This window comes from Psittacula echo, assembly GCF_963264785.1.
Source record: "Psittacula echo genome assembly, chromosome: 12".
NCBI classification, from domain to species: Eukaryota; Metazoa; Chordata; class Aves; order Psittaciformes; family Psittacidae; genus Psittacula; species Psittacula echo.
The window spans coordinates 3,891,302-3,917,692 of NC_137747.1; the positions used below are offsets into that span (position 1 = coordinate 3,891,302).

At 46.6% G+C, this 26,391-nt stretch overlaps 1 protein-coding gene across 1 annotated transcript in view; it reads left to right on the forward strand.

The window, feature by feature from the left end:
* Positions 1 to 5,947: 5,947 nt before the first annotated feature.
* Positions 5,948 to 26,391, forward strand: part of KCNB1 (potassium voltage-gated channel subfamily B member 1) — a gene marked incomplete at both ends in the record, with an annotated part of 119,662 nt that continues 99,218 nt past the window's right edge. Inside the window, one exon of the mRNA XM_080628149.1 lies at positions 5,948 to 6,514. Within this exon, the coding sequence (XP_080484275.1) occupies positions 5,948 to 6,514 (567 nt within the window). The remainder of the gene's footprint in view (positions 6,515 to 26,391) is intronic.

Genomic DNA, 26,391 nt, shown 5'->3' on the forward strand with positions numbered 1-26,391 from the left:
AGGTTTTGGCCTATGGTATTGACAGGTAGGAGCAAATTAATGTCTCAGGTCATTCTGCAAATTCCCTAGCAGGTAGGTGACAAGGACAAACTGGCCATTGGGAGCCTTTTATTCCTCAACTAGGAGAACGGTTTGTGTGATTTTCTTTCCTAAAGTAATTGTATTTGGTCTCAAACCCAATGTGAACAAGACAGGCTCCCACACCTGGTCACCTTAGGGAACAGGCTGGTGTTTCCACAGCTTTCAGTCAGTCTTCCAGACTCATCCTCATCAGGATAAGAGGAAAGGTGGGTCTGGTGGAGCCATCCTTGGGAAGAGGAGCCACGGGGTGTGTGCTTGCGGTCAGTGAGAGCAGAGAGGAGAGTTAATAGATGTGCGGGAGGAAATGCACATCCTGGGAAAGGCAGAAAGCTGGAGCCACGGGGGTGGCTCTGAATGTGCTTTGTGGGAACCCGAACCAAGAAGCTTCTCTGATAACCAATTTGCACTGGCGTGTTTCCTGCCCTCTTCCCAAAGACGAAAGGAGCCCGACTCCTGGTGCTGACTACGCACCAAGAGCTGTTTGCAGGGCTGGTGCCAGACAAACAGTGGTACCGCTTGGGTCTGCCCCTCTGGGAGGTGGCAGGAGGGAGAGAAGTCCAGAGGGGACTTTGGGCACTCCTGGGACTTCAAAATGGATGTGAAAAGTGTAGGTAAGCTGAAAACAACTCTTTACAGTGGATACTGTGCTCCCAAACACAAGACAGGAATGTCCTTACCAGTCTTTAGTCTTTCATAGCTGAGAGTCTTCAGAGACTTCACCCTCTGCCAAAGTACATTTGCTCTCTGGTACCCGGTTCCTGCTGAGATCTCTTTGCCTTTCCTTCCTCCCTCCATTTCCCCCTGGGGCAGACATCCAGTGCAGCAGCTCATTGTTCCCAGATCCTTTGGTGCTTCTCTGAGAGAGCATGGCAGAGGTCAGGCCCCGCTTCCTGGACCAACAAGCTGTTATGGACTTCTATGTAAGCAGTTTGGGAAAGGCTTTCTTTTACTGTGATGAGAAGAGGAGCTGATAAAGGACCAGAGTGAATGGAGGAGCGTGCTGAGGGCCAGGAAAGCTGCAGTTATCCTATGCAGAGCTTGCTCCCCAGTGGCACTGTACACTGGCAGCTGACTCCTCCAAAAGGGGCTTTCGGTAGCGGAGAACGTGATGATGGATCCCAGCCACTGCTGTCATTGCCATCCGAGCTCTGCCTCTCTCCTGAGGAAAGCCTTGTCTCTTTAAGGTTCATTTTTGGATTGTATTTTTCTCTCTGCTTCCTGTATTTTTCCCTGGTGTTCCAGCGTTTCCACACTCCTGGGCTCTCGGTAGCACAACCACTCCACAGTCAGTTCTTTTTGCCCTTTTTGACACCTGTTATAGATCTCTGCCAAGAAACCTGGTTTTTTTTTTTCCCCATTTAAGGAAAAAACCTGGACTCTAACAGAAAATCTCAATTGTACCTAAAGTGTTTCTGGGCTGGAGAGAAAATCCCTGGAAACTAAGGGAATCCTTAAAGGGACATAATAAGAAACACTACGTGACGAAGACAGCTTATTGTGTGTGGCTTTCTTTCCCACTTACAAGGACAAGTCCCAAACCCTTGGGCTGCAAGAACAATATGAATTATTGTTGCATCTTATAGCTCATTTTAGAATGTGAAACCCAGCATCCCCTCAGCACCAGGAACCAGCCAAAACTCGTGGACCACCAAAGCTGCTGCTCCCATCTCTGCTGGAAGCCCATTGTTCCACATACCATGGCTGTGACATGGCTGAGTGCTTGTTTATGGGCTGGGAGAGGACCCTGCCTTTTCTCACAGCCCTTTGTTTTTCTGTGACCAGTAGAACGATGTAAATCAGCCTCCCCTCTTGCTTCTCAGAGTGGACAAGAAGGTGCCAGACTGTTGTATAGGAGTGGGTGCTCTGAAGATGTGATACTTCTCCTTATTCAGGCAGAGGAGTCACTGCGGATCAGCAGAGGGATATTTCCACATTTAGGCCCAGCCTATTTCCATGTCATGTTGTAGCTCAAAAACACTGTCCTACAGACCTTTTCTGCCTGGCAGATGAAATCCAGATGGGTATATACCATTGACTGCAAGTCCAGGTGGACATATACTTGTCATACTCTGCATATTTCTTCTAAAGTACTTGAGGTTTAAAGTGTTTCCCTGTCAATAGCTGCTGTAATACTTGGAAAGAACAGGGCTTGCCACAGACTGCATTCAAGCATTTGGTTGGCTCCATGGGCTGTGGAAATAACAAACCATAAATTAAGTTTGCAGAAGCTCAGGATACAAAAATACCAGTGGAAAGGTATATCCAAACCAGGAGTGGGTTAGATAACCTTGGAAAGGAGTGAGCAGGCTCCACACTTCTGCATCCTCAGGCCTGCACTGCCCCTTGCTGACAAACTCTCCATTGTGGGACAAAAGGTGCTGCAGGGAACAGCTGTCCTGGGGGTGGAAATATCTTCTCCTCTTCCCAGACTCCTGGATCACCCCAAGCACAGCCAGTGGAAGGGTCTGCCCTGGGTATGGCTCCCTCTTGCAGCTTCTACCTGAGACTCTAGTGTGGTTTTTCAGCGCTGGCAAGGAGGCACGTGTGAAGGGTGAGCAAGCAGCAGTGGAGGGGTCTGTGCTTTACACTGAACCTTCACGTGCCCCTCTCCACATCTGGTTCTCTAGACCCTTGGCAGAACACGTGAATGACATTGGCAGGGTAGCAAGAGTGATCCAGGAAGATAATAACCCCACGTTGCTTCTCTTGCAGTGATTTAACTGCATTGAATCTGCTGCACCCTGCATTAGGCTGCTTGTCATCCTCCCTCCCAGCATCCTCTTCCCACAACAGATCCATCAGCGTTTGTCACAAGGGGAGATAATTTGCCCTGGATGCCAGTGCTAAAAAACAAATGACTTGCTGTCCTGCAGCACCTGCCAGCTGGAAGTTTCAAAGCACTTTGTAATCATTAACTTCCAAGCTCTGATCAGGGGTTTCCATCTCTGCTGTAAGAGGACTAAATAGGGTCCGGAGGTGGAATGAGGGGAAAGTGAGAAGAGAACTGAAGTGTTCTGGATACTGCTTGTAGGTTTTAATGGGGTTAGAGGGAGCTACTTCAGTTGAGGGGCGCTGGGCTGGGATTAAGCTGGTCAATAAGTTTTATGCCCAATTCTTTCTTCCGCCTCCTGTCTGGGTGAGCTTGCTTTTCTAGATGTTCATTTCCTCATCAGCAAAAGGTAGGTAGTGACCGCTTCTGCTTGTAAGAAATTCTGATATATACAGATGACATCCAGCTATGGGAGGTTCTGGAGAAAAACAAACAGTGTTGGGGATTTCAGGAAGCTATCTTTGCAGGAGATGTGGACATTCAAACACCAAATATAATAGCATAACATTGATATTGGGTACACTGGACAATGGGAGCCAAGTTTGGGCTAAGGAGAGAAGAACAGAAAGTACGGAAAAACAGCAGTGAGGGTCTTTTCCCTTATTTAATCACATAAAACAAACACCTGGCTCCTATTTTAGAAACCTTGTAGTTGGAATTGTCACTAGAGTCCAAAAGCCATGGTCAATCAATACAAGAGGAGAAAGGGCTAACGAGCATTGCTGTGTACCTCTGGTACACCAACCTAAGCAGGTGAAGTGCATTAAGTGATGCTAATGTACCCATTAAATGGTGCTAATGGAGCTCTGGGCTGCCGGTGAGGCCCATTTCCCCTGCTGGGAGTGAAGGAAGAAGAGGAGAAGGACAGAGTGGCAGAGGAATACTTTGAGTACTGTGCTGTTGCCTGGAAAGTCACCCTTTTCTCCATTTCTGCTGTGTCTTCAGGTTAGTAAGAGCTTTTTATTTATAGTCCTAATCAGGAGCAGAATTCCACTGCTATTTCTCCTACCTCAAATATACACAACCATCCTGAGATCAGGCTTTTCCCTCTGATGAGAGCTGCTGGGGTGAGAGTAAGGGCCCAGTTCACTCCTCAGCCACAGAGAAACTTGTAGCCTTACTGAGCTCAGCTGCTCCTGGCTCAGCAAGCAGGGCCTGGGAAGCAATACCCTGCTGGGCTTAACAGTGCTCTCTGCTCATCATTTCTCTTCTGGTACCAATCCCTGCTCCTATTTTCATGGGTGATACCACCGGCAGCTGGAGACTGGCTGGAACAGACCTACCCCCTTAAGGAGGGATGCTGTGGCTCTCCCCACTGTGCTAGGTCCCTTCTAGGCGCCTCCCGGCTGGAAATCAGCCCCGGGGCCGTGGGGCCCAGCCAGGAAAGCGTTAACCTTCCCTGTAATGCTGCATCCCAGCTCACGGTGGAGCTGCCTTCCTCTCTTCCACCCCCAACTTCCAATTCACTCCAAACAACTCCGGGACAGAATTGCAGGGAAAAGCTGGAGGTTCAGACTAGACTTGTTGATCTCCCTTCCGAGGCAGCCGAAGGAAGCACCGAAGCTTTCCTTTGTGTCTGCACCGAGAGAGAGCCTGGGGGGGCGGGGGCAGATGCGGTTTCGGCGTTGACTGTAGGCAGGAGTGAGGAGCCGCCGCCGAGGGAAGGCCTTGGAAAGCTTCCTGCCGAAGGATCCGATTTACCTCGTTTCCCTTCCCCTCCCCCCGGGCTCCGCGGACAGCCGGGAGCGCCGCCGCCATCCCTCCTCCTTGAGGCTGCCCGCGGGGGGATGCGAGCGGGGCCGCCGCTGCTGCCCGCCCCGCCGCAGGATGTAGCCACCCTCGGCCCCGCACAGCCCCGCACCGCCTCGCTGGGAGCCCGCAGGAGGAGGTAGGTGCGGGCCGGCCTCGGGCCGAGGGACGGGAACCTTTCTCTATACGGCGGCGGCCGGGAGGCAGCGGCGGTGTTTGTTCTTGAGGCTGGGGGGAACCTGGATCGGTGGGGAGGGGGATGAGGCCCCGGAGCTGCGCCAGTTGAGCATGGGGGAGCCGTTCTTTCCTGCGCCGGGGTTTCTCTCCGTGCCATCTTGTGTAAGCAACAGTGCTCAGGGCTGTCGTAAGGCACCCGGCTTTGCTAGGAAGGTTCGGGGCTTTTGCCTTATTCCGAATTCCGGTTTTCGTTGATTTCCCTGTTATGCACAGGTCGGCGTGGGGCGTGTGTGTGGGTGTCCCTGGGCAGTCCAGAGAGGAAGAGCGCGTTGTTAGAGTGGCTGCAAATTCCCCTTTTACCTTCCCCAGCGATTTCCTCGGGGAAATTTTCAAGGCTGGAGTTATAAAAAGCCTCCGCGCCTCCCTGCAGCCTACATGGCTGGACAGGGCGGGGGGCACCGCCGGCTGGGTCGTGGGGGCACCCGGGGTCCGCGGTCCCGCAGGGCCCCTCTGCAGGAGAAAGCGGTGGCAGGGCCAGTACGCTCCTAGCCGGTTGCCGAATGGGGAACAAGGGGCCAGCTCACCCCTGGCTAGCGGCTCGGAGCCTTTTTGGGGCGCACTGCTGAGTGGCGCACGGGGGGGAGCCCTGTGCCCTCCCCTGTCAGTCAGCACTTCCCGGCCCTTTGCTAGCAGAGGCTCCGGGGCTGGCCCAGCCTTCGCGGCTCTCCCGGACGGGGTATGCAAGCGACCCTCCCCGGCAGAGGAGGGGGGCATCGGGCCGCCGCCCGGGGGAGCTCGGCGGCAGCGGCCGGGCCCACACGTGGGGTCGGGCGGCCTTCAGCACCGCGGACAGCGGCCGGGGCTGCGCGGAGCGCGGTTCAGCACCGCCCGGGCGGACAGCGCCGCCGCCCCCCGCAGATTAGCGGGGCCGGGCGCCCCCCGCGGGGATAAGGCAGCGCCGAGGCGGGCGCAGGTCAGCGGGCGGGGACCCATGGTTGGCTTCTCTTGCAGCTCTGGGGCATGGAGGGGAAGGAGAGGTGAGGAGAGCCGGTCCCCGCGCACCCTGCCCCACGCCGCACCTTGGAGCATCCAGCCTGAGGGGGACCAGAGATGCCTCTGGGGATGAATAAGCATGGATCTCGCTCTACTACCTCTTTGCCTCCGGACCCCACTGAGATCGTCAGGAGCAAGGCCTGCTCCCGAAGGGTCAAGCTCAACGTGGGGGGGCTGGCCCACGAGGTTCTCTGGCGGACCTTGGACAGGTTGCCGCGGACCAGGCTGGGTAAGCTCAGAGACTGCAACACACACGACTCCCTTATGGAGATCTGTGATGACTACAACCTGGAGGAGAATGAGTACTTCTTTGACAGGCATCCCGGGGCATTCACCTCAATCTTGAACTTCTACCGTACTGGCAAGCTGCACATGATGGAGGAGATGTGCGCTTTGTCATTCAGCCAGGAGCTGGACTACTGGGGGGTGGATGAGATCTACCTGGAGTCCTGCTGCCAGGCCCGCTACCACCAGAAGAAGGAGCAGATGAATGAAGAGCTGAAGAGAGAAGCCGAAACACTGAGGGAAAGGGAAGGGGAGGAATTTGATAACACTTGCTGTGCTGACAAAAGGAAAAAGCTCTGGGACCTCCTGGAGAAGCCCAACTCCTCCGTAGCGGCCAAGGTAAGAACTCCACATTTATTCTCAAGTGTTGTCTATATTGACTCATTTCTGGTGGTGCTTACATGAAGTGTTGTCCTGCTAGCCTTGCTTTAGTGTCTAGGCACTTGTGGATGGATCGATGTTGTGAATAAAAGGCAGAAAGGCCTCTCAGATGCAAACAGGTTTTAAGGTATCTTTTTTGGTGTAGTTTAGAAAGGATCTAGTTTAAGCTTCCCTGGGGTCAGCCTAGGCTGCTGAATGGTGTGGGGCAGCTTCACTGACCTGTGGGCCAGCAGCATACTCAGCCTGCTGTGGCTGGAGGTTGTAGACTTACTACCTGGTGTCCTGGCTTGATGTGTTTTGTAACGGATTTCTTTGGGCCTAAAATGTGTGTCCTACTGCTTAATCAAACTGGCTTTAAGAAGAGGAAATCTGCTTGAAATTGCAGACCCACTTCCAGTCAGGAAATAATGCCTTCCCTTCTAGGACCTAATTCAAAATTTTCAGGTGAAATACGTCTCCTAGGTATTTGTATCAGCACTCCTACTCGGTGGGTGTGCTGAAGCCACTTTCCTTTTGAATTTCATGCTTTGCCTGATTCTAGACTATTTCAAGTGTCCCTGTGCAATGCTGTTGCAGCTCTGTCTCTGTCAATAGTTGAAGTACTGTTTACTCTGAAGTTGGTGCCAGAGTAAGGGATCTATTTGAAGGCATTTGGAAGATAAGACCCATGATAGGAGAAACCAATGTCAGAGTTGGCTCTGGTATTTTAGCTGTCTCATGTTAGTCACATAATCTTTAGTTAGGAAAATCTCTGCGAACACAGTGATTCAGTAACCATGGGGACAAAAGTGAAGGGGGAGAGGTTGAAAACTGTGGGATGAATAACTGAAAAGCATGAGAGACTGAGAAGTAGGGATCAAAACTTAGATTTTTCCATGTACTGGCATCCTCACAGTATGCCAAAGAAGTAGAAAGAGGCCCCAGCTACCTCTTTAATGTCACCTCCATGTTGTACGTGCATCTGCAAATGCAAACCTTGGCTCCATCCCATAGGAGGTCTGGTTTTGGTGGGCTACCTATGAAAACAGATTTCTTTCCCTCTCTTACCAAAATGTCGCACATCATGAACCAACAGCATGTACAAAAGTTTGGGGAAGGGATTTTATGAAGTGTGGAGCTAAATGGCTCATTCTGGCAGGGGAAGAGAAAGGCATGGTCAGCTGCTTAACCAATTATCACTTTTCTAATGGCAAATGGAGCCCCAGAATGTCTTTTTCTTTTTTCCTCCAATGGCACAGATGACACTGCTGAATGCATTAATCATTTATAAGGCTCCTTTGGCAGGGTCCTGGAATCCTGAAACACAGGCTCCGGGCTTTGCTGTCTGTGGCACTTACTCAAAATCCATTAGAGACTGTTGATGTTCATGATTTATTGTATATGAGCAGAGGTCATTCTTGCCAAATAAGTGTCTTGTGTGATTTATAAATGAAATTCACTCTAGCTTCATTTTCTGAGAAAATTCTCAGAGTAAGTGCATTCGACATTGGAGGCTGTGGATTAATTGAGTGAATGGTATTGCATTATTATCCTTAGCATTTAAAGCTACCATTATGTGACTTCATTACTGTAATGAAAACGATGCTGTACATTCTCAGACCTCAAATATTCCAGCAGTTCACAAACATAGATTTCTCCTCATTTCAAGCATAGCAAGGCAAATGGGCATGATGAACAATTAGCTTAGCAGGCAGGGACAGCAGAGCTGCTAAGCCTATTCTTTATCCGATTTTCTCCCTGCTGGTGGATAGCTTATTCTCTCGTGCCAGAGTATGCCCTTTGCTTTGATCACCTTCAGGAGAATTCGGTCTACATATTGAATAGGCTGGACTCAGCTTTCAACTTCTGATGGAAGGACGTGGGGAGAGGGACTTGGCAGCCTGACCTGCTATCTGACCTAACCAGCTGTGCCCAGACTCTGTTTCAGGCTGCATTTTCTAAATCTGAGCTGCTGCCTGATAGCTCCTGCCCAGCTTTCCTCAGGTGTCTGCTCAGTGAACACTTCTGCTGGGGCTATGGGCCTCCAGGAACTTCTGTCAGTGTTCCTGAAGCCAGACTGCATCTGCTTTGCCAGGTCTGGGAGCTCAAACTGTTCCTTTAGAAAGAGAACAAAGTAAACTCTTCTGAGGTTTAATGAATATCCCCAAAGGACCTAAAGTCATTGTTTGAAAAGTCTGTGCTGCTCTCACTTATTCTTTTTCTTCATGCATGTGCCACTCAGTGCAAAGGTTTTTCCATCTAATTGGAACAAATACAGGTTACTTTCATGTTCTCTTTAAGGTATCTAGAAAATGGCTACAAGTGCAGGTTCTTCCCCAGACCCAGCACAACCCCTCTGTAAGCCATGTTCCACACCGGCAAAGTGGGCTTTCCTGCACAGCACCTGACCTGACTCCTCCATAACTGCTTACTGCAGAACTTGTTATGGTTATCCTGGAACTGGTTAAATACTGAGAGGTGTTTAATTGTGTGTGTTTAGGGCTTTTAAGGAATTATGTGATGTACCACAGGGTGGAAAATGGCATTTAAATAAGCAAAGAATTCCCCAAACCTTCATTTTTGTTGCTGTTTTATCCACTGTGGATTTACCCATATCTTTTCACCAATCTGTCTGGCTTTTGAACTACCTACCTCATGGCAAGCAGTGTCTTATTTATGTGCGATGTTTCACCCTATACGTGACTGGAAAGAATGCTCTGTTAGATTTTATAATGCCCACTCTGAGAGCCTCAAGATCTCTATGGTAAGGCATCAGATAGCTGTTGAAGCCCCAGGCTTGCTGCCTTGTTAACCCCCAGCACTAGCAGAGGGGTATTTGCTCCTTTCCTATAATGCTGCAGTCCTTTGCAGATGTAACCGAAGCCATATTGTCCTTGTGCAAGGTGCTGTAGAGCCATGGGGCAGCACTCCACCCCTTTCCCAGGGTCAAACTGTGCAGCCAGTGCCTGAACTATTTCACCCATCAGTCCATTTGACTTGGAGGCCCTTGCTGTGCTGCACACCCTTGTGCTCACTTTGCCCAGTGGGAAAACTCCTATACACAAAACTGAGCACTGAGGGGCTCTCCCACTGCTACATGAAATAACATTTAACAGGCAGGTATCAATAACAACTGACTTTTTGTCTCTCTAGCCTTACAGGATATTTTAAAGGATCAGTTTCTCTTGCTTTCTGTGACTTTATTTGCCTGTATATCCCTGAGAAATACTCACTGCAGGCTTTGTGGATGCTTCCTCCTCTTCCTGCAATCACTGGTTTTGCTTATTTTATCATTCTCACTGTCTAGCTCAATAGCTTGGTGGCTGGTTTTTCTTTTTAATAGTATTCTTCCTATACTTTGCACACACAACATCCATTTTTTCACTGTAGAGGACTCTCTGGTGCTCACTTCTGTCTGGATTTACCTAGATGAAGATGAGGTGCAGATATTTTCTGGGGTATGTATTAGATTTTACTGTATGGCAGCTTTTCCTTTGCTCAGGAAAGAAAAGTAGCTCTCCAGAAGCCAAGCAGAACTGCTGCTTTTTCTTGGGACTAAATGTCCATGACAGGGCAGCAGTAGATAGCAGTTCTCCAGCACTTTGGTTTGGGCTTTTAATCTTAATTACTCTTTCCCTTGCCAAGGCTAAGCCTGGGCAGCAGGTTTCTGTCACTCACAACCCAGCCAGCAGCCGCCCTGGGTGACCAGAGAAGGAGTCTCTTCTGCAGCTGGTTGGTTTTTACTAACCAAGGTAGTTAGGATTGGTGTGGGTCTCATCTGCCCAGTGAGATGTTTGTGCCCCTTGGGAGAACCAGCCTAGCTGTAATTCCAACTAGACTTCAATGACCTGAAAAACATCAGGCTGCAGTTTTTCATGCCTTCCAGTATTAACAAATTAGACCAACTCAACATCTTAATTATATGGTCTTGGAAGTTCTATTATCACCTGGACCTTTCCAGCAACTCTGCAAGAGCATTGCCCTTTTTGTCTCCTAGGAAGAAAAGAAATCCTTTCTTCTTTTAGTCCTTACAAGTTATTTCCCTGATCAATATCTGAGCAATTAGTGTTGCATGGGGTGTGTGGGGGAAGTCTGCTCGTCTTACAGACTCCTCTGCATGTGCTGGCTTCATCTATTTTTCTCTTGCTGTCCTGAAGGCTGAGAAAAATACGATGACATCACCCACTTTGCAAAATGCTTCTCTGCATATCTGCATGTCAAGTAGGATGTGCACTTCCTCTTCTCCTCGCTGCCTCCACTTCCCACTTGTACCTGTCCTGTTGGGAGCTCGGCTCCAGCAGTCCCTCTGTTCTGAGAGGTGATTTCTCATCCTTTCCCCTGCTCCTACTATGTCTTTGCCAGGGCAATATCACGTTTATCCTTGAAAACATGCAACTCCAATTCAGTAATCTTATTATGCATGCCTCTACATTTGTTGAACAGCTTTTCTCGAGCTGCCCACTGCTCTCTGCTGCTAATCTCTCAATGCATTGCTTAGGGATTCAAGAGGTTGCTCTGTAAGCTCTTTTCTTATTATTGTTGATAGTAGTGACAAAATAAGAATGATAAAGCCTCTTGGAGATGCATTCGCTACATCTAGAGCTCTCTTCCCCCACATGGGCTTTCTATTCCTGGCCCTTCCTTATGGCATGCAGTTTCATTCATCTCTAAACCTGCCTGAATTTAGCTTTCAGCAGAGGAAACCCCTCTCCCTAATTGCATGGGTCACATCTTAGCCATGTCTTGTCTGTCTCTGAGGCTCCCATCACAGGACAGATGTTGACTTTGTCTGTTAAAGCCAGATTGCCCGTATTTTCTTGCATCTCTGCCTTTCGTTTCTCTGATGCAGTTACTGCCTTGGCTTTTCTTCTATATATAGGAGACTTTTTCCCTTCATCCTGTCTTCAGAGATCCTCAAAAGCAGAGCCTCATTCCAAAGCCTTTCCTCTGGGTTCAGGGATTTGCCACTTTGGTCTATAGCTTATCGCTGGGTTTCTAGCACAGCACTGTTCTGTGGACACATAAGCAACCGCTGCTCTGTATCAATCTCTTTTTATCCTGTAGCTCCTTTCTGGGTTCTTGTCCTTCCAGTGAACTTCTTAAATCTTTTGTCTGGGAAGCCCTAATTCCTATGTCCCTGCAATATGTGCTCTGCTTCTATTTCACTGGTGACCTTCCCACTATGTACTGATGTGCTGCCAGCTCCCAGAACTCCTCTGCATTACAGACTCTCTAAACTCCCAGTTATTTTTTGGGGGGAACCCACAAAAAAACCCAAACCAACCCAAACCCTGGTAACATTGCCAGCCTGGTAATTATGTCCTACGATTCTTTCCCAGCTCTGAAGAGTCTTGCTGGGAGTCCTTGTAGCATAGGAGACACCCTTGCACAAAATCACATTGGCTTGTTAGTCTCCCACATCTGTAATGCAGCATCCCATATTATTTCCTTCATGGGATGCATCTGCCAACAGTAAGCTGCTTCTAAGCTCTCCAGGTGGAATCTTCACCTTTCAAAGGTGATTCATTCTCCAGACTTGTGTACTGCAGCCTTTGGATCCAAGGCAGCTGCCTGAATGTTTCTTGCCTGGAAAGGGTTTGGGTTCAGCACTTTAGAACCCAAGCCAAGGTCTGCAGTCTCTAAAGACCTTTTAAAAAGGAAAGGTAAAACTGGTAGTTCTTCTGATGCACTTTCCATACAGTTGATGAAGTATAGCATGCCTAAACATACTCCTGCATTTCTGCCTTACCTGTAACTCTCTGCTTAGGAGAGCCTGGAGCAATTCTGTGGTCCTTCCTGAGCCTAAGCATCCACATCTGTGTGAGACTGCTTGCCTGCCTCAGGAGGGAAGCACCAAGCTTGGGCTGAATTCCTTGGAGGATGTGTGCTATAGAAGTATAGTCGATGCTATTTTTAAAGCACTAACTCTCATTTGTACCTTTAGAAAAATCTCTCTGAGAAATTAATTCCTGTCGCTGCTCAGCCTCTGAGCAGACATTGTTAAAGGTGCCGACATAACCAGTCAGAAATGTAGGGAAGCTTGCAAGAATGGAAAATCCCTGTTTTGCTCAGCTGTGACTGCAGAGGTTTAGTGTAATAATGGGGTTCAGAAGAGAAGTGCTGGGCCTGATTCCCCCCCAGGAAATGCTGGCATGGTGTAAGGCACACACTGTGCAGGTGCAGCTTCGGCTGGTACCTGTGCAAAGCACTGGCTCGTGCTGCCGAGTCAAGCATGATGTGCCTGATGTGTGTGCGCTGACTACAGAGGAGTTCAGAGCTGTGCAGAGGCACTTCAGAGCTGTGTGCAAAAATCAGTTCTTTTCACTTCCTAAAGCACTTTCTTCACTTAATTCTTCTTACACAGTGAGATAAATATCCTTACCATCACATTCCTGCTTTTACCTATTCCTCATGATCCTGAAGATCACAATTTCCTACTGATTTGTGAATACCCCCATGGAGAGGGGTAATCCAATGTTACTTTAACAACATGAGTGTTTCTGTTTGTCGTTGCTAATGACAAAATATTTATGTCAAAGAAAGTTCACAGCTGATCACTTAGTTCTTATAATAAACACAGTCATTATGATTTACTCCATGGAGATATCTGGCAGCAATAGACGAGTCATAATGGGGCCAGTGAATGTGAGCAAGACATTGATATTAGCCTTCTCTCAAAAAGCTATATATAGAGCTATATGTTGTCATTGCTTCCACTACATTAAGGCAGATGAGGACCAGCCTCTTGCCGTCATGAGTTGCTCGGTCTGTTTTCAAGACCTAGAGGCTCAGCTCTGTCATGGGCTGGGTTAGCTTCCCATGCACTAGGACTGGGAGCACCAGCAATGTGCTACCACTGTACCATAGTGGTAGATGAGCTCAGGCTTGGTTGTTGCTGTCCTTGTGAGGCAGAACTGCTTCAAGGGCTGAGTGGATAAATCAGCTCTGCGTTGCTCTGTGCCACAGACCTATGAGCTGGCAACAGCTGGCTCCCTGCCCCACACACTGTCACTTAACTGTCATGCCTGAGCTGCTTTGGCTCTCTATCCTTAACATGACCTTGCCCTAAGTTTAGTCCCTGGGGCAATAACCACATGTTCACTTCTTGGTGTTCTCCATTACTCAGTACAGCAAAAATAAACCTTGTAGTAAGCTTCCCCACTGGGTTTGGCTGGTCTCTGGTTTCTGGCTCTCCTAGCTTTTCTTGGCCTTTCCTGCCTGCTTTACAACCTGGCACTAGCTGAACATGTTTGTCAGCAGATCTTGGTGAGGTCTCATTCTGAGTTTTAGTGGAAAAAAATCTATTCTTCAGTCCAGAACAAGCCTGTAACAGTGCTAAGCACCCCTAGGTGAGCACCATACCTTTGTACCTGCTAATAGCCCCTCCCAAAATGCTGGCATTTAAACATCCAAGCATGCTTATTTTCTAGGTTCCCCACTAACACCAGCAGCTCCAGCCCTACTTCTGTGGAGGGTAAAACTCCATTGAATGTAATGGGAACAGATGAGCATTATGATGTCTATGCTCATCAAGCAAAGCTCTCAAAGTGCTTTGAAAAGATGGATTAGTTAAGGCCAGGACAAACCAGTGGTATATGTATTATCCTCATCTTAAAGTGAAGAGGTGATCATTGCCAAGGTCAGTGAGGAGGGCGAGGGCATTGCTGGGGGGACCCTGGCTTTCCCCTGTCCCCAGTACATTTTCATGGTGTAGATGAGCTTCCACTGGTCCCTGCCTGCTGCCTACAATGAGATAGCGCAGAGGGAAAGGTGCTGGCAGCCCTCTGACAGGTTACCCAACGGGAATGGAGGAACCTGCGCTCCTTGTTTCAGCACAAGTATTGCTACTTAGATGAGCCTAGCCTGCACGGGAAGGTTCTGGGAAATGTTGTCATGTTTGAGGAATGAGTGGTTGAAGTAAGACAGCAAGGTTTCCACTGGTAGATCTAAAAGCAGAAGGTATTTACTGCAGTGTTTTCAGCTCGCTCTATTGCAGTTCTGACTGCAGGGAGGGAATGCTGTTAAGCTGATTTGAATAGCAAGAGAATACTTATGTTAGATGCATAGAGTTATGTCAATGTATAGAACATATTGTCAAATGATAAATTATAATACATATGCAACACAGTATGCACATATACTATATTAAAATTTCCCTTCCTTATAGGAATTCCTTTGTACCAAAATTAACCTGCATAAGGAAGGTATTTATTTCCAATTAAAAACTAATCCTAGCAACCAGCTTCACTTTCAGCAAGGTAAGTGTAATGAACAATTCAAACACTACTCAGCAGTAGCATCTCCTCAGACAAACCACTTCCAGCCTTTGATAGGAACACAAACATGTGAGGGTCAGATGATGGGGTTTTTTGGTATTGTGGGAACCCCTTTCAGCCTGGCCACAAAGAGGTACTGATGTTCTTAGGAATGTTCCCCCTTTCCCCATTCACAAGTCTCTCCTAGACACATCATGATTCCTGTGCGTGGTTTTGCTGAAGTTTGCAGGTTCTCTGGTCCAACGATGTGGATCGTCAGTCCAATGGCTATGGATGTTTTGTGACTCTTCTCCTGAGGTGCTGGCACTGCAGTGTGGGGAGGGTGGCCTTAACTCAGTGCTCTGCATCTCAGCTGTGTCAGAAACACACGTTAGGACAAGAGAAGTCCATAGTAAAGCAAAACCTGAAGTACTTGTTGGTACCTGAATCTCATACTGACAACATCCATCAGGCATCCATCAAATCTGATTAAAACCGATGTCACTAACGAAAGCTGGATGAATGGGTCAGAACAAATGGAAGGGGCAATTTATTTTAAAGTTCATCTTTTCTGCAATACATGATCAGTTCCAGCTACTATGAGTTGAACTTACTCAGTGCTGTTTGGACTAGGATTCATGCAGAGCCTCTAGCCAAAAGCACAGATTAGTTTTGTTTTATTTAAGTCCATTTGCTCTTGCTTGGTTTTGAACAGAATGGAGTTGTAATTCTCATTTGCAGTGCTTAAACAGCATAAACACCAGAAATGCGTTTTCATTGGTACTGATGAAGAAAACATGACTGTACTTCTCAGATTTTAATTTAAATTTAAGATTCCTTGAGGGTATTTATTAAGAAGAAGACAATTCTTTTTGCTAGAAGAATAAATTGAAGATGTGAGTGAAGACGTCTGTCTTTGTCTTAATACTTCAGGATGTTTGTAGAGGGAAAGAACTGCACTAAGTATGCTTTCCATGACAAGAAACCTCTGCCATGTGCTAGGTATGCTTTGCTTGGCTGGTTTCAATAGTGTCTGATGGTAGCATAAACTGGGAATGGAAGCATGTTGTGGCACAGAGCACCAGAAGTAGCTCCTTGCTTCCCTGAGGATCCTTTTATATGACCAAGTCCAGTCTTTTGTTACCGTTTTCTGCAGCAATTCAGCATCTGCCCATCTCTGGCTTTCTCTACCCTAGCATCCAAGTGTGTCATAGTGTGTTTGCCCTTCCAGTTGTCTTGTGAAGGAGAGCAGCACAGTTATCCCAGTTTACTTGGAGAGGGTACAGAGGGACTAACTGGCTTCTCAGGGCCTGTGATGGAGCAAGGAATTAAGCCATAATCCACCCCTAATCCCTGGACCACTTTCTTCTCTGGTGCAGCTGGATTCCAGCCATGAGTGTTCAAAAGGCAGCTGTAATACACTTCCATGAAACTGCCTAGGAATTAATCTCAGATTGGGTTTCTTCATATTTCTTGGAATATATTGTGTGTATTTGGCACATTCTCAGCTCTGAAAAACTTCCTTCACATGGCTGTAATTTTTGTTCACTTCGAAACATCCATCTATTGCTCAGCACACTTGATTTCGTTTGTATCACGTGCTTTTATTAACTGTACTGATCAGAAATCAAACAAACCCTTTATTTCTTGTAATTGGTGCATTTAACCGCTTCCACTATGAGCAATTACTGTAACATCCTTGTAGTTCTCCATATCTGCCTGTTCTTAAAAACTATGGGTTCATCCACTGTCAGAATAGGCAAGGAGTGTAACTCACTTTCTGAGGTGGTTTGCTGTCTGCTATCAGAAGAACCCAGCCTCTCTGGTGGAATAGGGAGCTTTTACTCTTTGTTTGCTTGTTTGTGAATTTCTGGTAAATGTGTTCTTCATAGCATGAAAGTTCAATCTCTTTAGAAAAGAAAAGGAAAACAACCAAAAAGTGGTGTTTTCTCTCCTGTCAATGTGCCAGAAGATTTATTAATAATACATAATAATTATACATTGCATTTCTGAGCTTCTTTCATCTGAGGATCTTAAAGTGGTTCACAGGCATTAATTAAGTAATCCTCATGACTGCCTGGTGCAGTAACTATTACTATCAATTAAATATGACAATGTAGAAGAAATAGTAAATAAGAGAGTCTCCCAGAGACAGGCAAGAGCAAACCTGGCCTAGAAAGGGTAAAGCAAGATGAAAAAAACATCATTTTGTTGTTGTGTTCTGTGTAAATGTATCTACCAGTCTGCCTGTCAACAAACGGGAGCTATCCTACATCTGAAGTTGACTGGTGTTGAACAGGAGACCAACACAGTATTACCTCTGCTGGCAAGAAGGAAGTTGTGACTGGCAGCACTTGGGACTGGGTTTGTTCGCAAAGAATAGCTTTTGTTAGGGTAGAATAGAGGTGAAAAATACTAATATTCTGGCATTAAATACCCCCTCGCTTTACAGCTGTACCTCTTGCCAGTGAGACGAATTAAACTTAGGTTACTCAACACATGGTTGTACTTAGCTGCTAATCTTCCCCAGGTAAGAATGTGATTGATGTCAGCAGGTTTTGCAGCAGTTAGCAGAGAAAAGCTGTGCCTTGCAAACGTGTTACCTGTTACTACAAGGAAGGCAGGCTCACACAACAGCAGTTTTGGTTTGCAGTGTTAAGTACCCGCCAGTTTTTCCAGTGTATGAAGATGATGGCAGTGTTGGGAGGGACTACGTGAAGGTGGCTCAGCCCAGTTTCTCAGGAGTGCTGAAGAGCCTCTGGAGCTATGAGAGCTCTCAAATGCATCAACCTCTAGGTCTGCCTTCTGGAGGAGATGCCAAATGGCATGACTGGCACTTATTTTTTGCTCACTTTGACAGAGCTGTGGGTTTGGCAACTGACTCCAGGTATACTGGGTCCTGCTTATTGTCATTTTGATCCTTAAGGTAAATTTGAAGCAGATGAGGTATAGCATGTGAAGTCTGATTAATTCCCACTGATCTGGGGCCTGAACTCACCCTGTCTTTGCTGAAGCAGATCTTGTCAAAGGCAGCTTTTCAGGAACAAGAACCTCAAACTTCACACATCCTTCATGCCCCTCAAGGTGACCGCAGACCCAACACTCACTGTATGTGTTTTGACCTCACGTTTGTATACGTGGCTTAGCATAACAGAACACTTTGGGGCTGTTCTGATAAAGTGATATTTCATAGAACCATAGAATCATAGAATAGTTAGGGTTGGAAAGGACCTTAAAATCATCCAGTTCCAACCCCCCTGCCATGGGCAGGGACACCTCACACTAAACCATGACACCCAAGGCTCTGTCCAGCCTGGCCTTGAACACTGCCAGGGATGGAGCATTCACAGCCTCCCTGGGCAACCCATTCCAGTGCCTCACCACCCTCTCAGTAAAGAATTTCTTCCTTATATCCAATCTAAACTTCCCATGTTTAAGTTTTAACCCATTACCCCTTGTGCTATCACTACAGTCCCTAGTGAAAAGTCCCTCTCCAGCATCCTTGTAGACAGGATGTGCTGCATTCTAGATCACATCAGGTGTCGGAGTTCATTTTGCTAATTGACATGTTTGTGCTCTCTCTGTTTGTCTTTACACACAATGTTATTCTATAGGAGTAACTTGAGACTTCCAGCAACCCCAGGGAATGGTCTCATCTAACACCTGCAGCCCTGGCTAAAGCCAGCCTTAGCGTATATCTACTGAAATATGAGATTTCCACCAGGCAGGGCAAATGCTTTGAGTCCCACTACAGTGACAGCTGGCCTCTCTTTTCTCTCTGCTGAATGCTGGGGCAGGTATAAATTCCATTGGTTTTGCATGTCCATTAAGCTAAGGAACAAATTTGTTAAAGTTTCTGGCAATGAATGAATAACCATGAATGAAACCCACTTGACTTAGTAGTTATTGTAAAGGATGCTCTAAAGAGCTTCTTGTAAAGTGGCTGTGAAATACTTCCTAGTTTGCAGTCTTCTAGATAACTTGCTTCATGGTGCAGGTAACTTGGCCATGGCAATGCCTCTTCCTGGAGTTACAGATGTAATTTATTTCATTCATAAACTCTTTGTAGGAAGTGCCTTCTTTTTGTTGGGTGCTTATATAGCACTAAGTGCCAGGCTGCCCTGCCTCACAGCTTGTGTACGCTACCCCAAAACAAGTAATAAAGATTTTTACAGATAAAACAAAAGCCACTGTAAAAAGGTATGGGTTTGGTTTCCATGATTACTAATCTCATAACCAAACCGGCCTGTTTCTTGAGGAGGAATGGCAGAAGGATGGTGTGCCTCTTCCTGCTCTTCAACTGTGCTGCTCACTTCATCACCACTTGGTTGCCGAAACTGGGATCCCAGTTTCCAGCAGAACCCTGAGCTGTGCGGAGCATTGAGAGATTAAAGGACCAATTTGGTCATCCTCCTCTAGCACAGAGGCAATGATCTCCAAAACAGTAAGTGGAGAGAAAGTTATTGCTTTGGCTGTCCCTGCTTAATTTACCTAAGGTGGTTGCCTCACAGGTTCTGTTGCTATAAACTAATCCTAAAGCAGCTGGGAAGCATTCCCCAGGTACTCCATGCCAGTAACTTGAGTTTGTTGCTGATACTTTCCACACAGATGTAATCTGTGGTGTTGATTTGTGCAAAGGAAGGATGAACAGTTAGGTGGTTCACACAGTTGCTGTGATTTAGCATGCAAATTGGGTAGCTGGAATACGCAAACGTATCTTGCAGTTTATACAAGCAATTACTTAATCTCTGTGTGTAAAAACAGGATAATTGTGTGCAAATTAGACCTACCATTGCATACAGTGCAGTTGTGTGTTTAAATGGTCAGTAAAGCAGATCCTTTCTATCAGTAATTAATGACTTCATATCCTAAGGGAAACTAAGTACTGCGTCTCTTCCTAATTTTATTCTTTTTTCCTTTTCCACCAGGTCCTGAAACAGGTCAAATTTCTGCTGTCATTTCATCCCTTGTTCCCTTCATTATCTCCTACCTGCTGGAATATATCTTTTCCTTAGTATTTTTTTGGGGGAATAAGCCATAAACACTGTTAATAGTCTCCCTTTTCCTGCCCGCGGAACCCTTTGTATCAGGAGTACATTACAACCCTCTCTCTAAAAGCCTGTTTCTTTCAGCAAGTGTCCTTCACCACTGACCTCCTTGCTGCAGTCTTTCCTGAAGTGTTTCTGGTGAGTCCAGTGAGTTGAAATATAGCTTCGTGTTCATGAAATCAGCCCCATGGCATTGTACTGCTCTGGTTTGTCTTCCTTCTAGGCAGAGGGATGAAACTCCAAGCTGAGACAGTCTGTTGGGCAGTGATGTGGCTGACATTGGCAGAGCATGGCCATGGCTTTGCTGTGTGTTTTGTGCACAAACTCCAAAAGGTGCTTTTTCTCTCTTGCGCCTCTGCCCAACATCGGCAAAAGATGGAAAATCTCTCTTTGCTTTTCCCATGCTTGTCTTGGTAGGGCATAAATTCTTTGGGCATCACTTCTTTGTTCTGTCCTTGTACATCGAAGCCCTAATTCAGGGGGCAAAACAAACACAGTCTGTCTTTTTACTGCCCTTCTGGCACAGCATCATCATTTCTGCTTGTGTTCTTCAGAAGGAATGCAGATAAAGCTTAGTTTAGTCAGCTGTCGCCTGTTTGATTTAATATCTTAGGTGGTCAGCAGCTAATGATTAATCTTAAATGTCACCTCTTTTCCTTTCATACTGATGCCTTTAAGCTGTTGGGAGCTTACATTTCAATACATTTTAAGTAAAGCAATGATGCCCTGTGCCAAAGAACAGAGAGCCAGTATGGCAAAGCTCCAGCCTTTGCACCTGTTCTGGTTTGCTTTTTCTGTGAAGTGCTGTATAATTGTCTTCTTCATTAGCAGCCTGCTGAATTCTGGTGTGTGAGGGATTAAAAATCTAATGAATATGGATTATTTCAAATATTTTCCTTTGGGACCCAGTAGGAATGGAGATCTTTGGAACTGTATGCTCGTATAATAACAAGGAATGGAAGATGCCTTCCCCCAGCCTTTTTCAAAGTTATCTCTTAAGACTGAGTATCAGAACAGACAGATGATCCTCCTGCTGCCTAGGGCATACATGATGCTTCGATCCAGCTGACCCTCTGGCTGGATATGGCTAGAGGCAAAATGAAAACCCCACTAAGAGTGGAAAACTTTGGCACACGCACAACTTCCTGCATGTGAGTGGCCTCCTTGAAGTCAACAAGTATTAAGCATCTGCTTAACATAAAGCATGTAACAAAGAGGGAGCGAGTTATGGTGTCATTAAAGGACTCGCTTCACTGAGGGGGCCAGGAGTGTGTGCTTGCTGTGTTTCTATGAAATAAGCACATTTTTCTCCTCCTATTAAAATTCTTCAGTGCTTAAGGGCAAGGTGTCATCTGCAACATCCAAGAGGCCTGGAGAGGTTGTTTCTGGGGAACGGATGTTCAACAATCTGTATTTTAGATTTTTTTTTGTCAGTTTGGATGCTTTCTTGCCTCTGCTTGCAGAAATTGCATCACTCACATCTGCAGGAAAGGCTGTTCTTTGCCCTGGTCAGTCTCCATAGTATTCTTCCCTAAGGGATCACAGAGTGCTCTGTAGGAACCTGCTTAAGCCCTCTTTGCAGGCAGGGAAACTGAGGCACACTGAGACACTAGCAGCTTTCCTAACTGCTAGGTCAGGTTTGAGCCACAGGCAAGCATTTCCCACACCAAGTCCTCAACATAAAAAGGACATGGAACTGCTGGAACAAGTCCAGAGGAGGCCACGAGGGTGATCAGGGGCTGGAGCACCTCCCGTATGGAGACAGGCTGAGAAAGTTGGGGCTGTTCAGCCTGGAGAAGAGAAGGCTGCGTGGAGACCTCATAGCAGCCTTCCAGTATCTGAAGGGGGCCTACAGGGATGCTGGGGTTGGACTCTTCATCAGGGACTGTAGTGACAGGACAAGGGGTAACGGGTTCAAACTGAAACAGGGGAAGTTTAGATTGGATATAAGGAAGAAATTCTTTGCTGTAAGGGTGGTGAGGCACTGGAATGGGTTGCCCAGGGAGGCTGTGAATGCTCCATCCTTGGCAGTGTTCAAGGCCAGGTTGGATGAAGCCTTGGGTGCCATGGTTTAGTGTGAGGTGTCCCTGCCCATGGCAGGGGGGTTGGAACTGGATGATCTTAAGGTCCTTTCCAACCCTAACTATTATTCTATGATTCTACAGCTGGTGCCCATCAGATGTGTGCTGTGGCCCCTTGGCTATGGCTCACAGCAGGCACATCAGTGGTTGACTCCCTCAGCTGATACAGTAGGCTGTGAAATGAATGCACAGGAGTGAAGCACCTCATGAGGCTGAGCCTAGCATCTTATGTGACCATTAAGGTCTCATCTGTGAGGTATGACTGAAATGGGGAAGGGAATCTGTATTTTCTCTAATTCAACCATCTGTCTCCCATTGCACATTCAGATCAAGTCCTTTCCCTTCTCTGGTGAAAGTAACACTAGGATTCTCTCCTGTCAGCATTGCAGAGCCAGTAACACCACAAGAGTGTGGGACTAAGCAAGGAGAACTGATTTTTGACCTCATTTGCAAATATCCTCCCAAACTGCATAGCAAACCCCCTCTCAAAGCAGAAACCCATATAAAAGCAGCTCTCTGGTGGGCCAGGGTTTCTCACCAGGGTGAAGAAGCAGGATGCCCTTGCAGGTGCTCAGTTAGATCAATAGGCTGGTAGGGGTAGGGTGGCTTAAACCTTCCTGCTATTCTGAAGGTTTTTGCAGGGGAAAACAAAGGGATGAAACTTTTACAGGAATTCTTAACCAGTTCCTGAAGTGGGGTCCTGCTGTAGGGGCAGCAGCTGAGTGGTTCCCCAGGAAAGCCCCCGGCCAGCACAGGCAGATGCTTCCCCTCCTGCCGAGAACATCGAGGTCTTTCTTGCCAGATGATAAATCTCAGTCCTTAACCGGCTGTGGAGGGATACGATTCCTCTCCAGGTGAAGAATCACATGGCCATAAAATTTTCTAACATAAACAAGGCAGCCATGGTCAGAATCCTATTTGGATGGATTTATAGCTTGACTACAGAGCAGCAATCTTGCCTGGGCTTTATGCCACCAATAATTAATATGCATCCTGGGCTCTGTTTTCCTTCTGGAGATTGTACTCTTGCATGCTTGTGTTTTGGACTGTAAGCATAAGAGTGTGTTGCCTTCTGACAGAGACTTTCCTGGGGAGGCTGTGCTGGAAAGCTTTGCCCTGCAGATTGCATGGAAGAGGAAGGTAGTGAATAGCCAAATTTGGGAGAGCAGCGTTTCCCAATGTGCTTAAAGCTTCCAGGTAGCTGGCACTGAGTCTGTGCAGTGATTATCATAAAGACAATTAATGTTTGCCATAGTTTCTGTCTACAATGAAATGCAGAGGTTGCTGGAGAAACCACGTTTTGTCTGTTGACTTTTGACAGTGATTTCCACCTCTTTTCAAAGTCTGTGAAATATTTATGGGAAACAATAGTGTCTAGGTGCAAGTGCCTACATTGAATCTTTGAACACTATTTCTCTGTTGCTAATTTATTTCAGTCTAATTCAACAAAGCATGTACATGTAAGGCTTCATTTTCAGTGTGTGCTTTCATAACGTGTGTACATCTCTCCTGAAGAGGTTCAGTGCTATGGAAGAGTTGAGTGTCTATTGAGACAGTCTGGTGACACGAGAGAGGCAAGGATGTCAGGGAGAGATTTATCACCAGCAAATCCTCCTAGCAATAGGGATTGCTTCCATTTGGCCCATGAAGGGGTGTCAGACCAGATGAAGATAGATCATGCTGTCTCAGTATTTACCTGCTGTACTTAAGTGCTGGGTGAAGCCTTCAGTTTGTTTTCTCCTCTTGATGAGGAGACATTGGTGCCCTTCACTGTCCTCCTCTTCCAGATGTTCACACCCAGAGGTGGCCTCAGGATTCACCACCCTTCTGAGCTGTCCAGGCTTGCCACTTTCCATCATTCACCCTCAGATCATCTCTGCGTCATTCCTTTGCAGCCTTTCCCTTGGAAAACTTTGAAAAATAATGAAGGAATTAAAGAAAAAGGCAGGGAGAGGAGAGAAACTTTCTTCAAGTTATTCCAGGAGCCGTGATCCCAGCACTGGGTATGCACATAGATTTTCAACTTGGGCAGTCCACTATGTATGAAATCCCTTCCCAGCATCAGCCACTTCTGTAGCCAGAAACTACTCACAATAATACAGTTTTTCATCTTGCATAGCAGCTGTTCTCTCTTCACTATCCTTCCCACTTTCTGTAGGTATTTGGTCACAGTGCTTGTGTACAGAGGAGTTTTGGCATTGCGAGCCCTGTTGGTAGGGGTACCGTATGAAAGATGCCTCTAATTAATGACCAGTGACGTAGTGCCATTCACAACTATCCCTCCTCAAGTAGGAGGAAAGATGCCAAGCACATTAAAATCCACCACCTTTAGGATCTGAACATGAAACAAGCTCTGTTGTGTTTCCGAGTTATTTGTTTAATCATTAATGAGATTTCTCTGCACTTCTGTCTCTGTATGGTTTGAAAAGCACATCTTGGTAGGCCGGCAATCCTACAAACATAGGCCTTAACAACAAAATCAATATAGTTTCATTAACTTAGTGCTTGGTGTGCAATTATGTTATTTTCTCAACAGCAAGTGGCTGTATCAGCCCAGGCAGGGAGAAAGGCTTAGCTGAAAGCTTGCTGAGGCTTGCCTGGGCTTGGATGTTGGGCTGCTGGGAGCCAGGGCTTGAGTTTACTGTACACCAGCTTTGTACTAACTCCCCACAGTGATGTGCTTGTGTGTCCCATGTGTAAGACAGTTTACTCCTTGATTGTGTATTTGAAGCCACGGAGACTGTGGACAGCAAAGGCTACCTTGTGTTTGTGCTTGAGTTAGTCACTGAGGGTTGAATAAAAGCATTCTGCAGCAAATGATTCCATCACAGGTGCTCTGCGACCCTAGCACACATTATCCCAAGGTAACTCAGTCAAGTGATGGTTTTACAGCATATGTATGAGCCAAATTACTTTTTTTTAAACAAGTAGATAAGGTAGAAGGACCTGGTTTTCTGATAAATGACTTAAGCTGTACTGATCAAATGACAATCATTCTGAAAGGCCGGTTGCCTTGGGATTGTCTGATTAACTCCTTTTTCGGGTGGGTGTTTTGAGGTTCTTTGGGTTCAGAAGTCAATAGTATAGCTGCATTAATGCCAAGGCATGTGGTTTGGTCTGGTTTATGCCTTCCCTGCTATTTACAGAGATATCTCACACAGTTTATGAGGTTTCATGTGGAACAGCAAGATGCAAGCAGACTTTGGGATGCTCCAGAGTGCTGTGCTGATGAATAGCATTTCTTATGCTGGCAAAGACCTGAGAAAACTCTGCACTGATGTCTGCCTTCATATCTTCATCCTCACAGAGCCCTTCCCAGCGCTGCCTGGCAGCGTTTGATCAAAGTCTTTAATTTGAGCTCTGTGTTGCAGAGGAGAAGCAACACAAGCTACTGCTCTCCTTTACTTCTAGCAGAAGGTGTGAGCTGCTTCTGTCCCAGCTATGCCCACAACTAGTTCTCCTCACCAGGTTTTTCAAAGCAGTAGATGTTCATTGTATAGTACCACACAGACTTTATGTGTACTTCTAAGCCTTTGGAAAGGCTCACTAGGCGTGGGTGGAGTGGCAGGTTATTTGTTATTTGAGGTGAACAATACACGCTGCATTCAAAAGGACCTAACCACTCTAATTATAGAGCTAACAGCTGTGTTATAATTGAGATTTCCAAGTGAATGCTTCCCCTACTGCTGGGGGAAGGGTGTAAAAGTGCCTAAACTATCAAATCTGCTCCTTTAAAATTTGTTTAATGATACGAGATCTGGACAGAATAAGGTGTCCGCGACGGCAGCACTAAGAATGGTGAAGGTCACACGTAACCTGGAAATGTTGCCTATGGGATACACTTCTAAATCTTTTCCCACTGCCCTCGTGTTCCCTTCTCATTATTAACATTCAGGGAAGCTCCAGGGAAAAGGAGTATTCTTAAAATTTCATACTCTCATAGGTGCAAATCAGTCCTGGGTCTTGCACCATTAAAGAGATATTTGCAGTTATCAGGATGACGGATGGTAAAGGCTCCCAAGCTTTTCAGAGGAGAGCTACTCACTGACTGCTGAATGAGAGGTTGTGCAGAAGGTTTAGCACTCAATAAATCCATCACAGGAGTACCAAGATATTATCACTTGGATTTGGAATGTCCCAAAAGAGCTCAACTCCCTGGCAATTTTGCATCATTTATATACTCTCAGCTGGATAATATGACTTTCTAGAAATGGGTCAGATAAACGGAGCAGTTTGAAGAGGGTCTGCCTCTCTTATTCGTATGTTTCTTCACTTTGCATTCAGCCAAAATACTGATTTTCCCCAGGGGCACCATTCATTCGTATGCTCAAAACACAGCCCCAAATGCAAACACCTATAAAACTCCATGTTTTCGTAATTAACAGCCTTCGGAAGCACCACATCAGGCAGGTAGATACAATCAGCACTTCAGAACAAAGTGCACTTAGAACCAGGTGTAGCTATTTACCAAA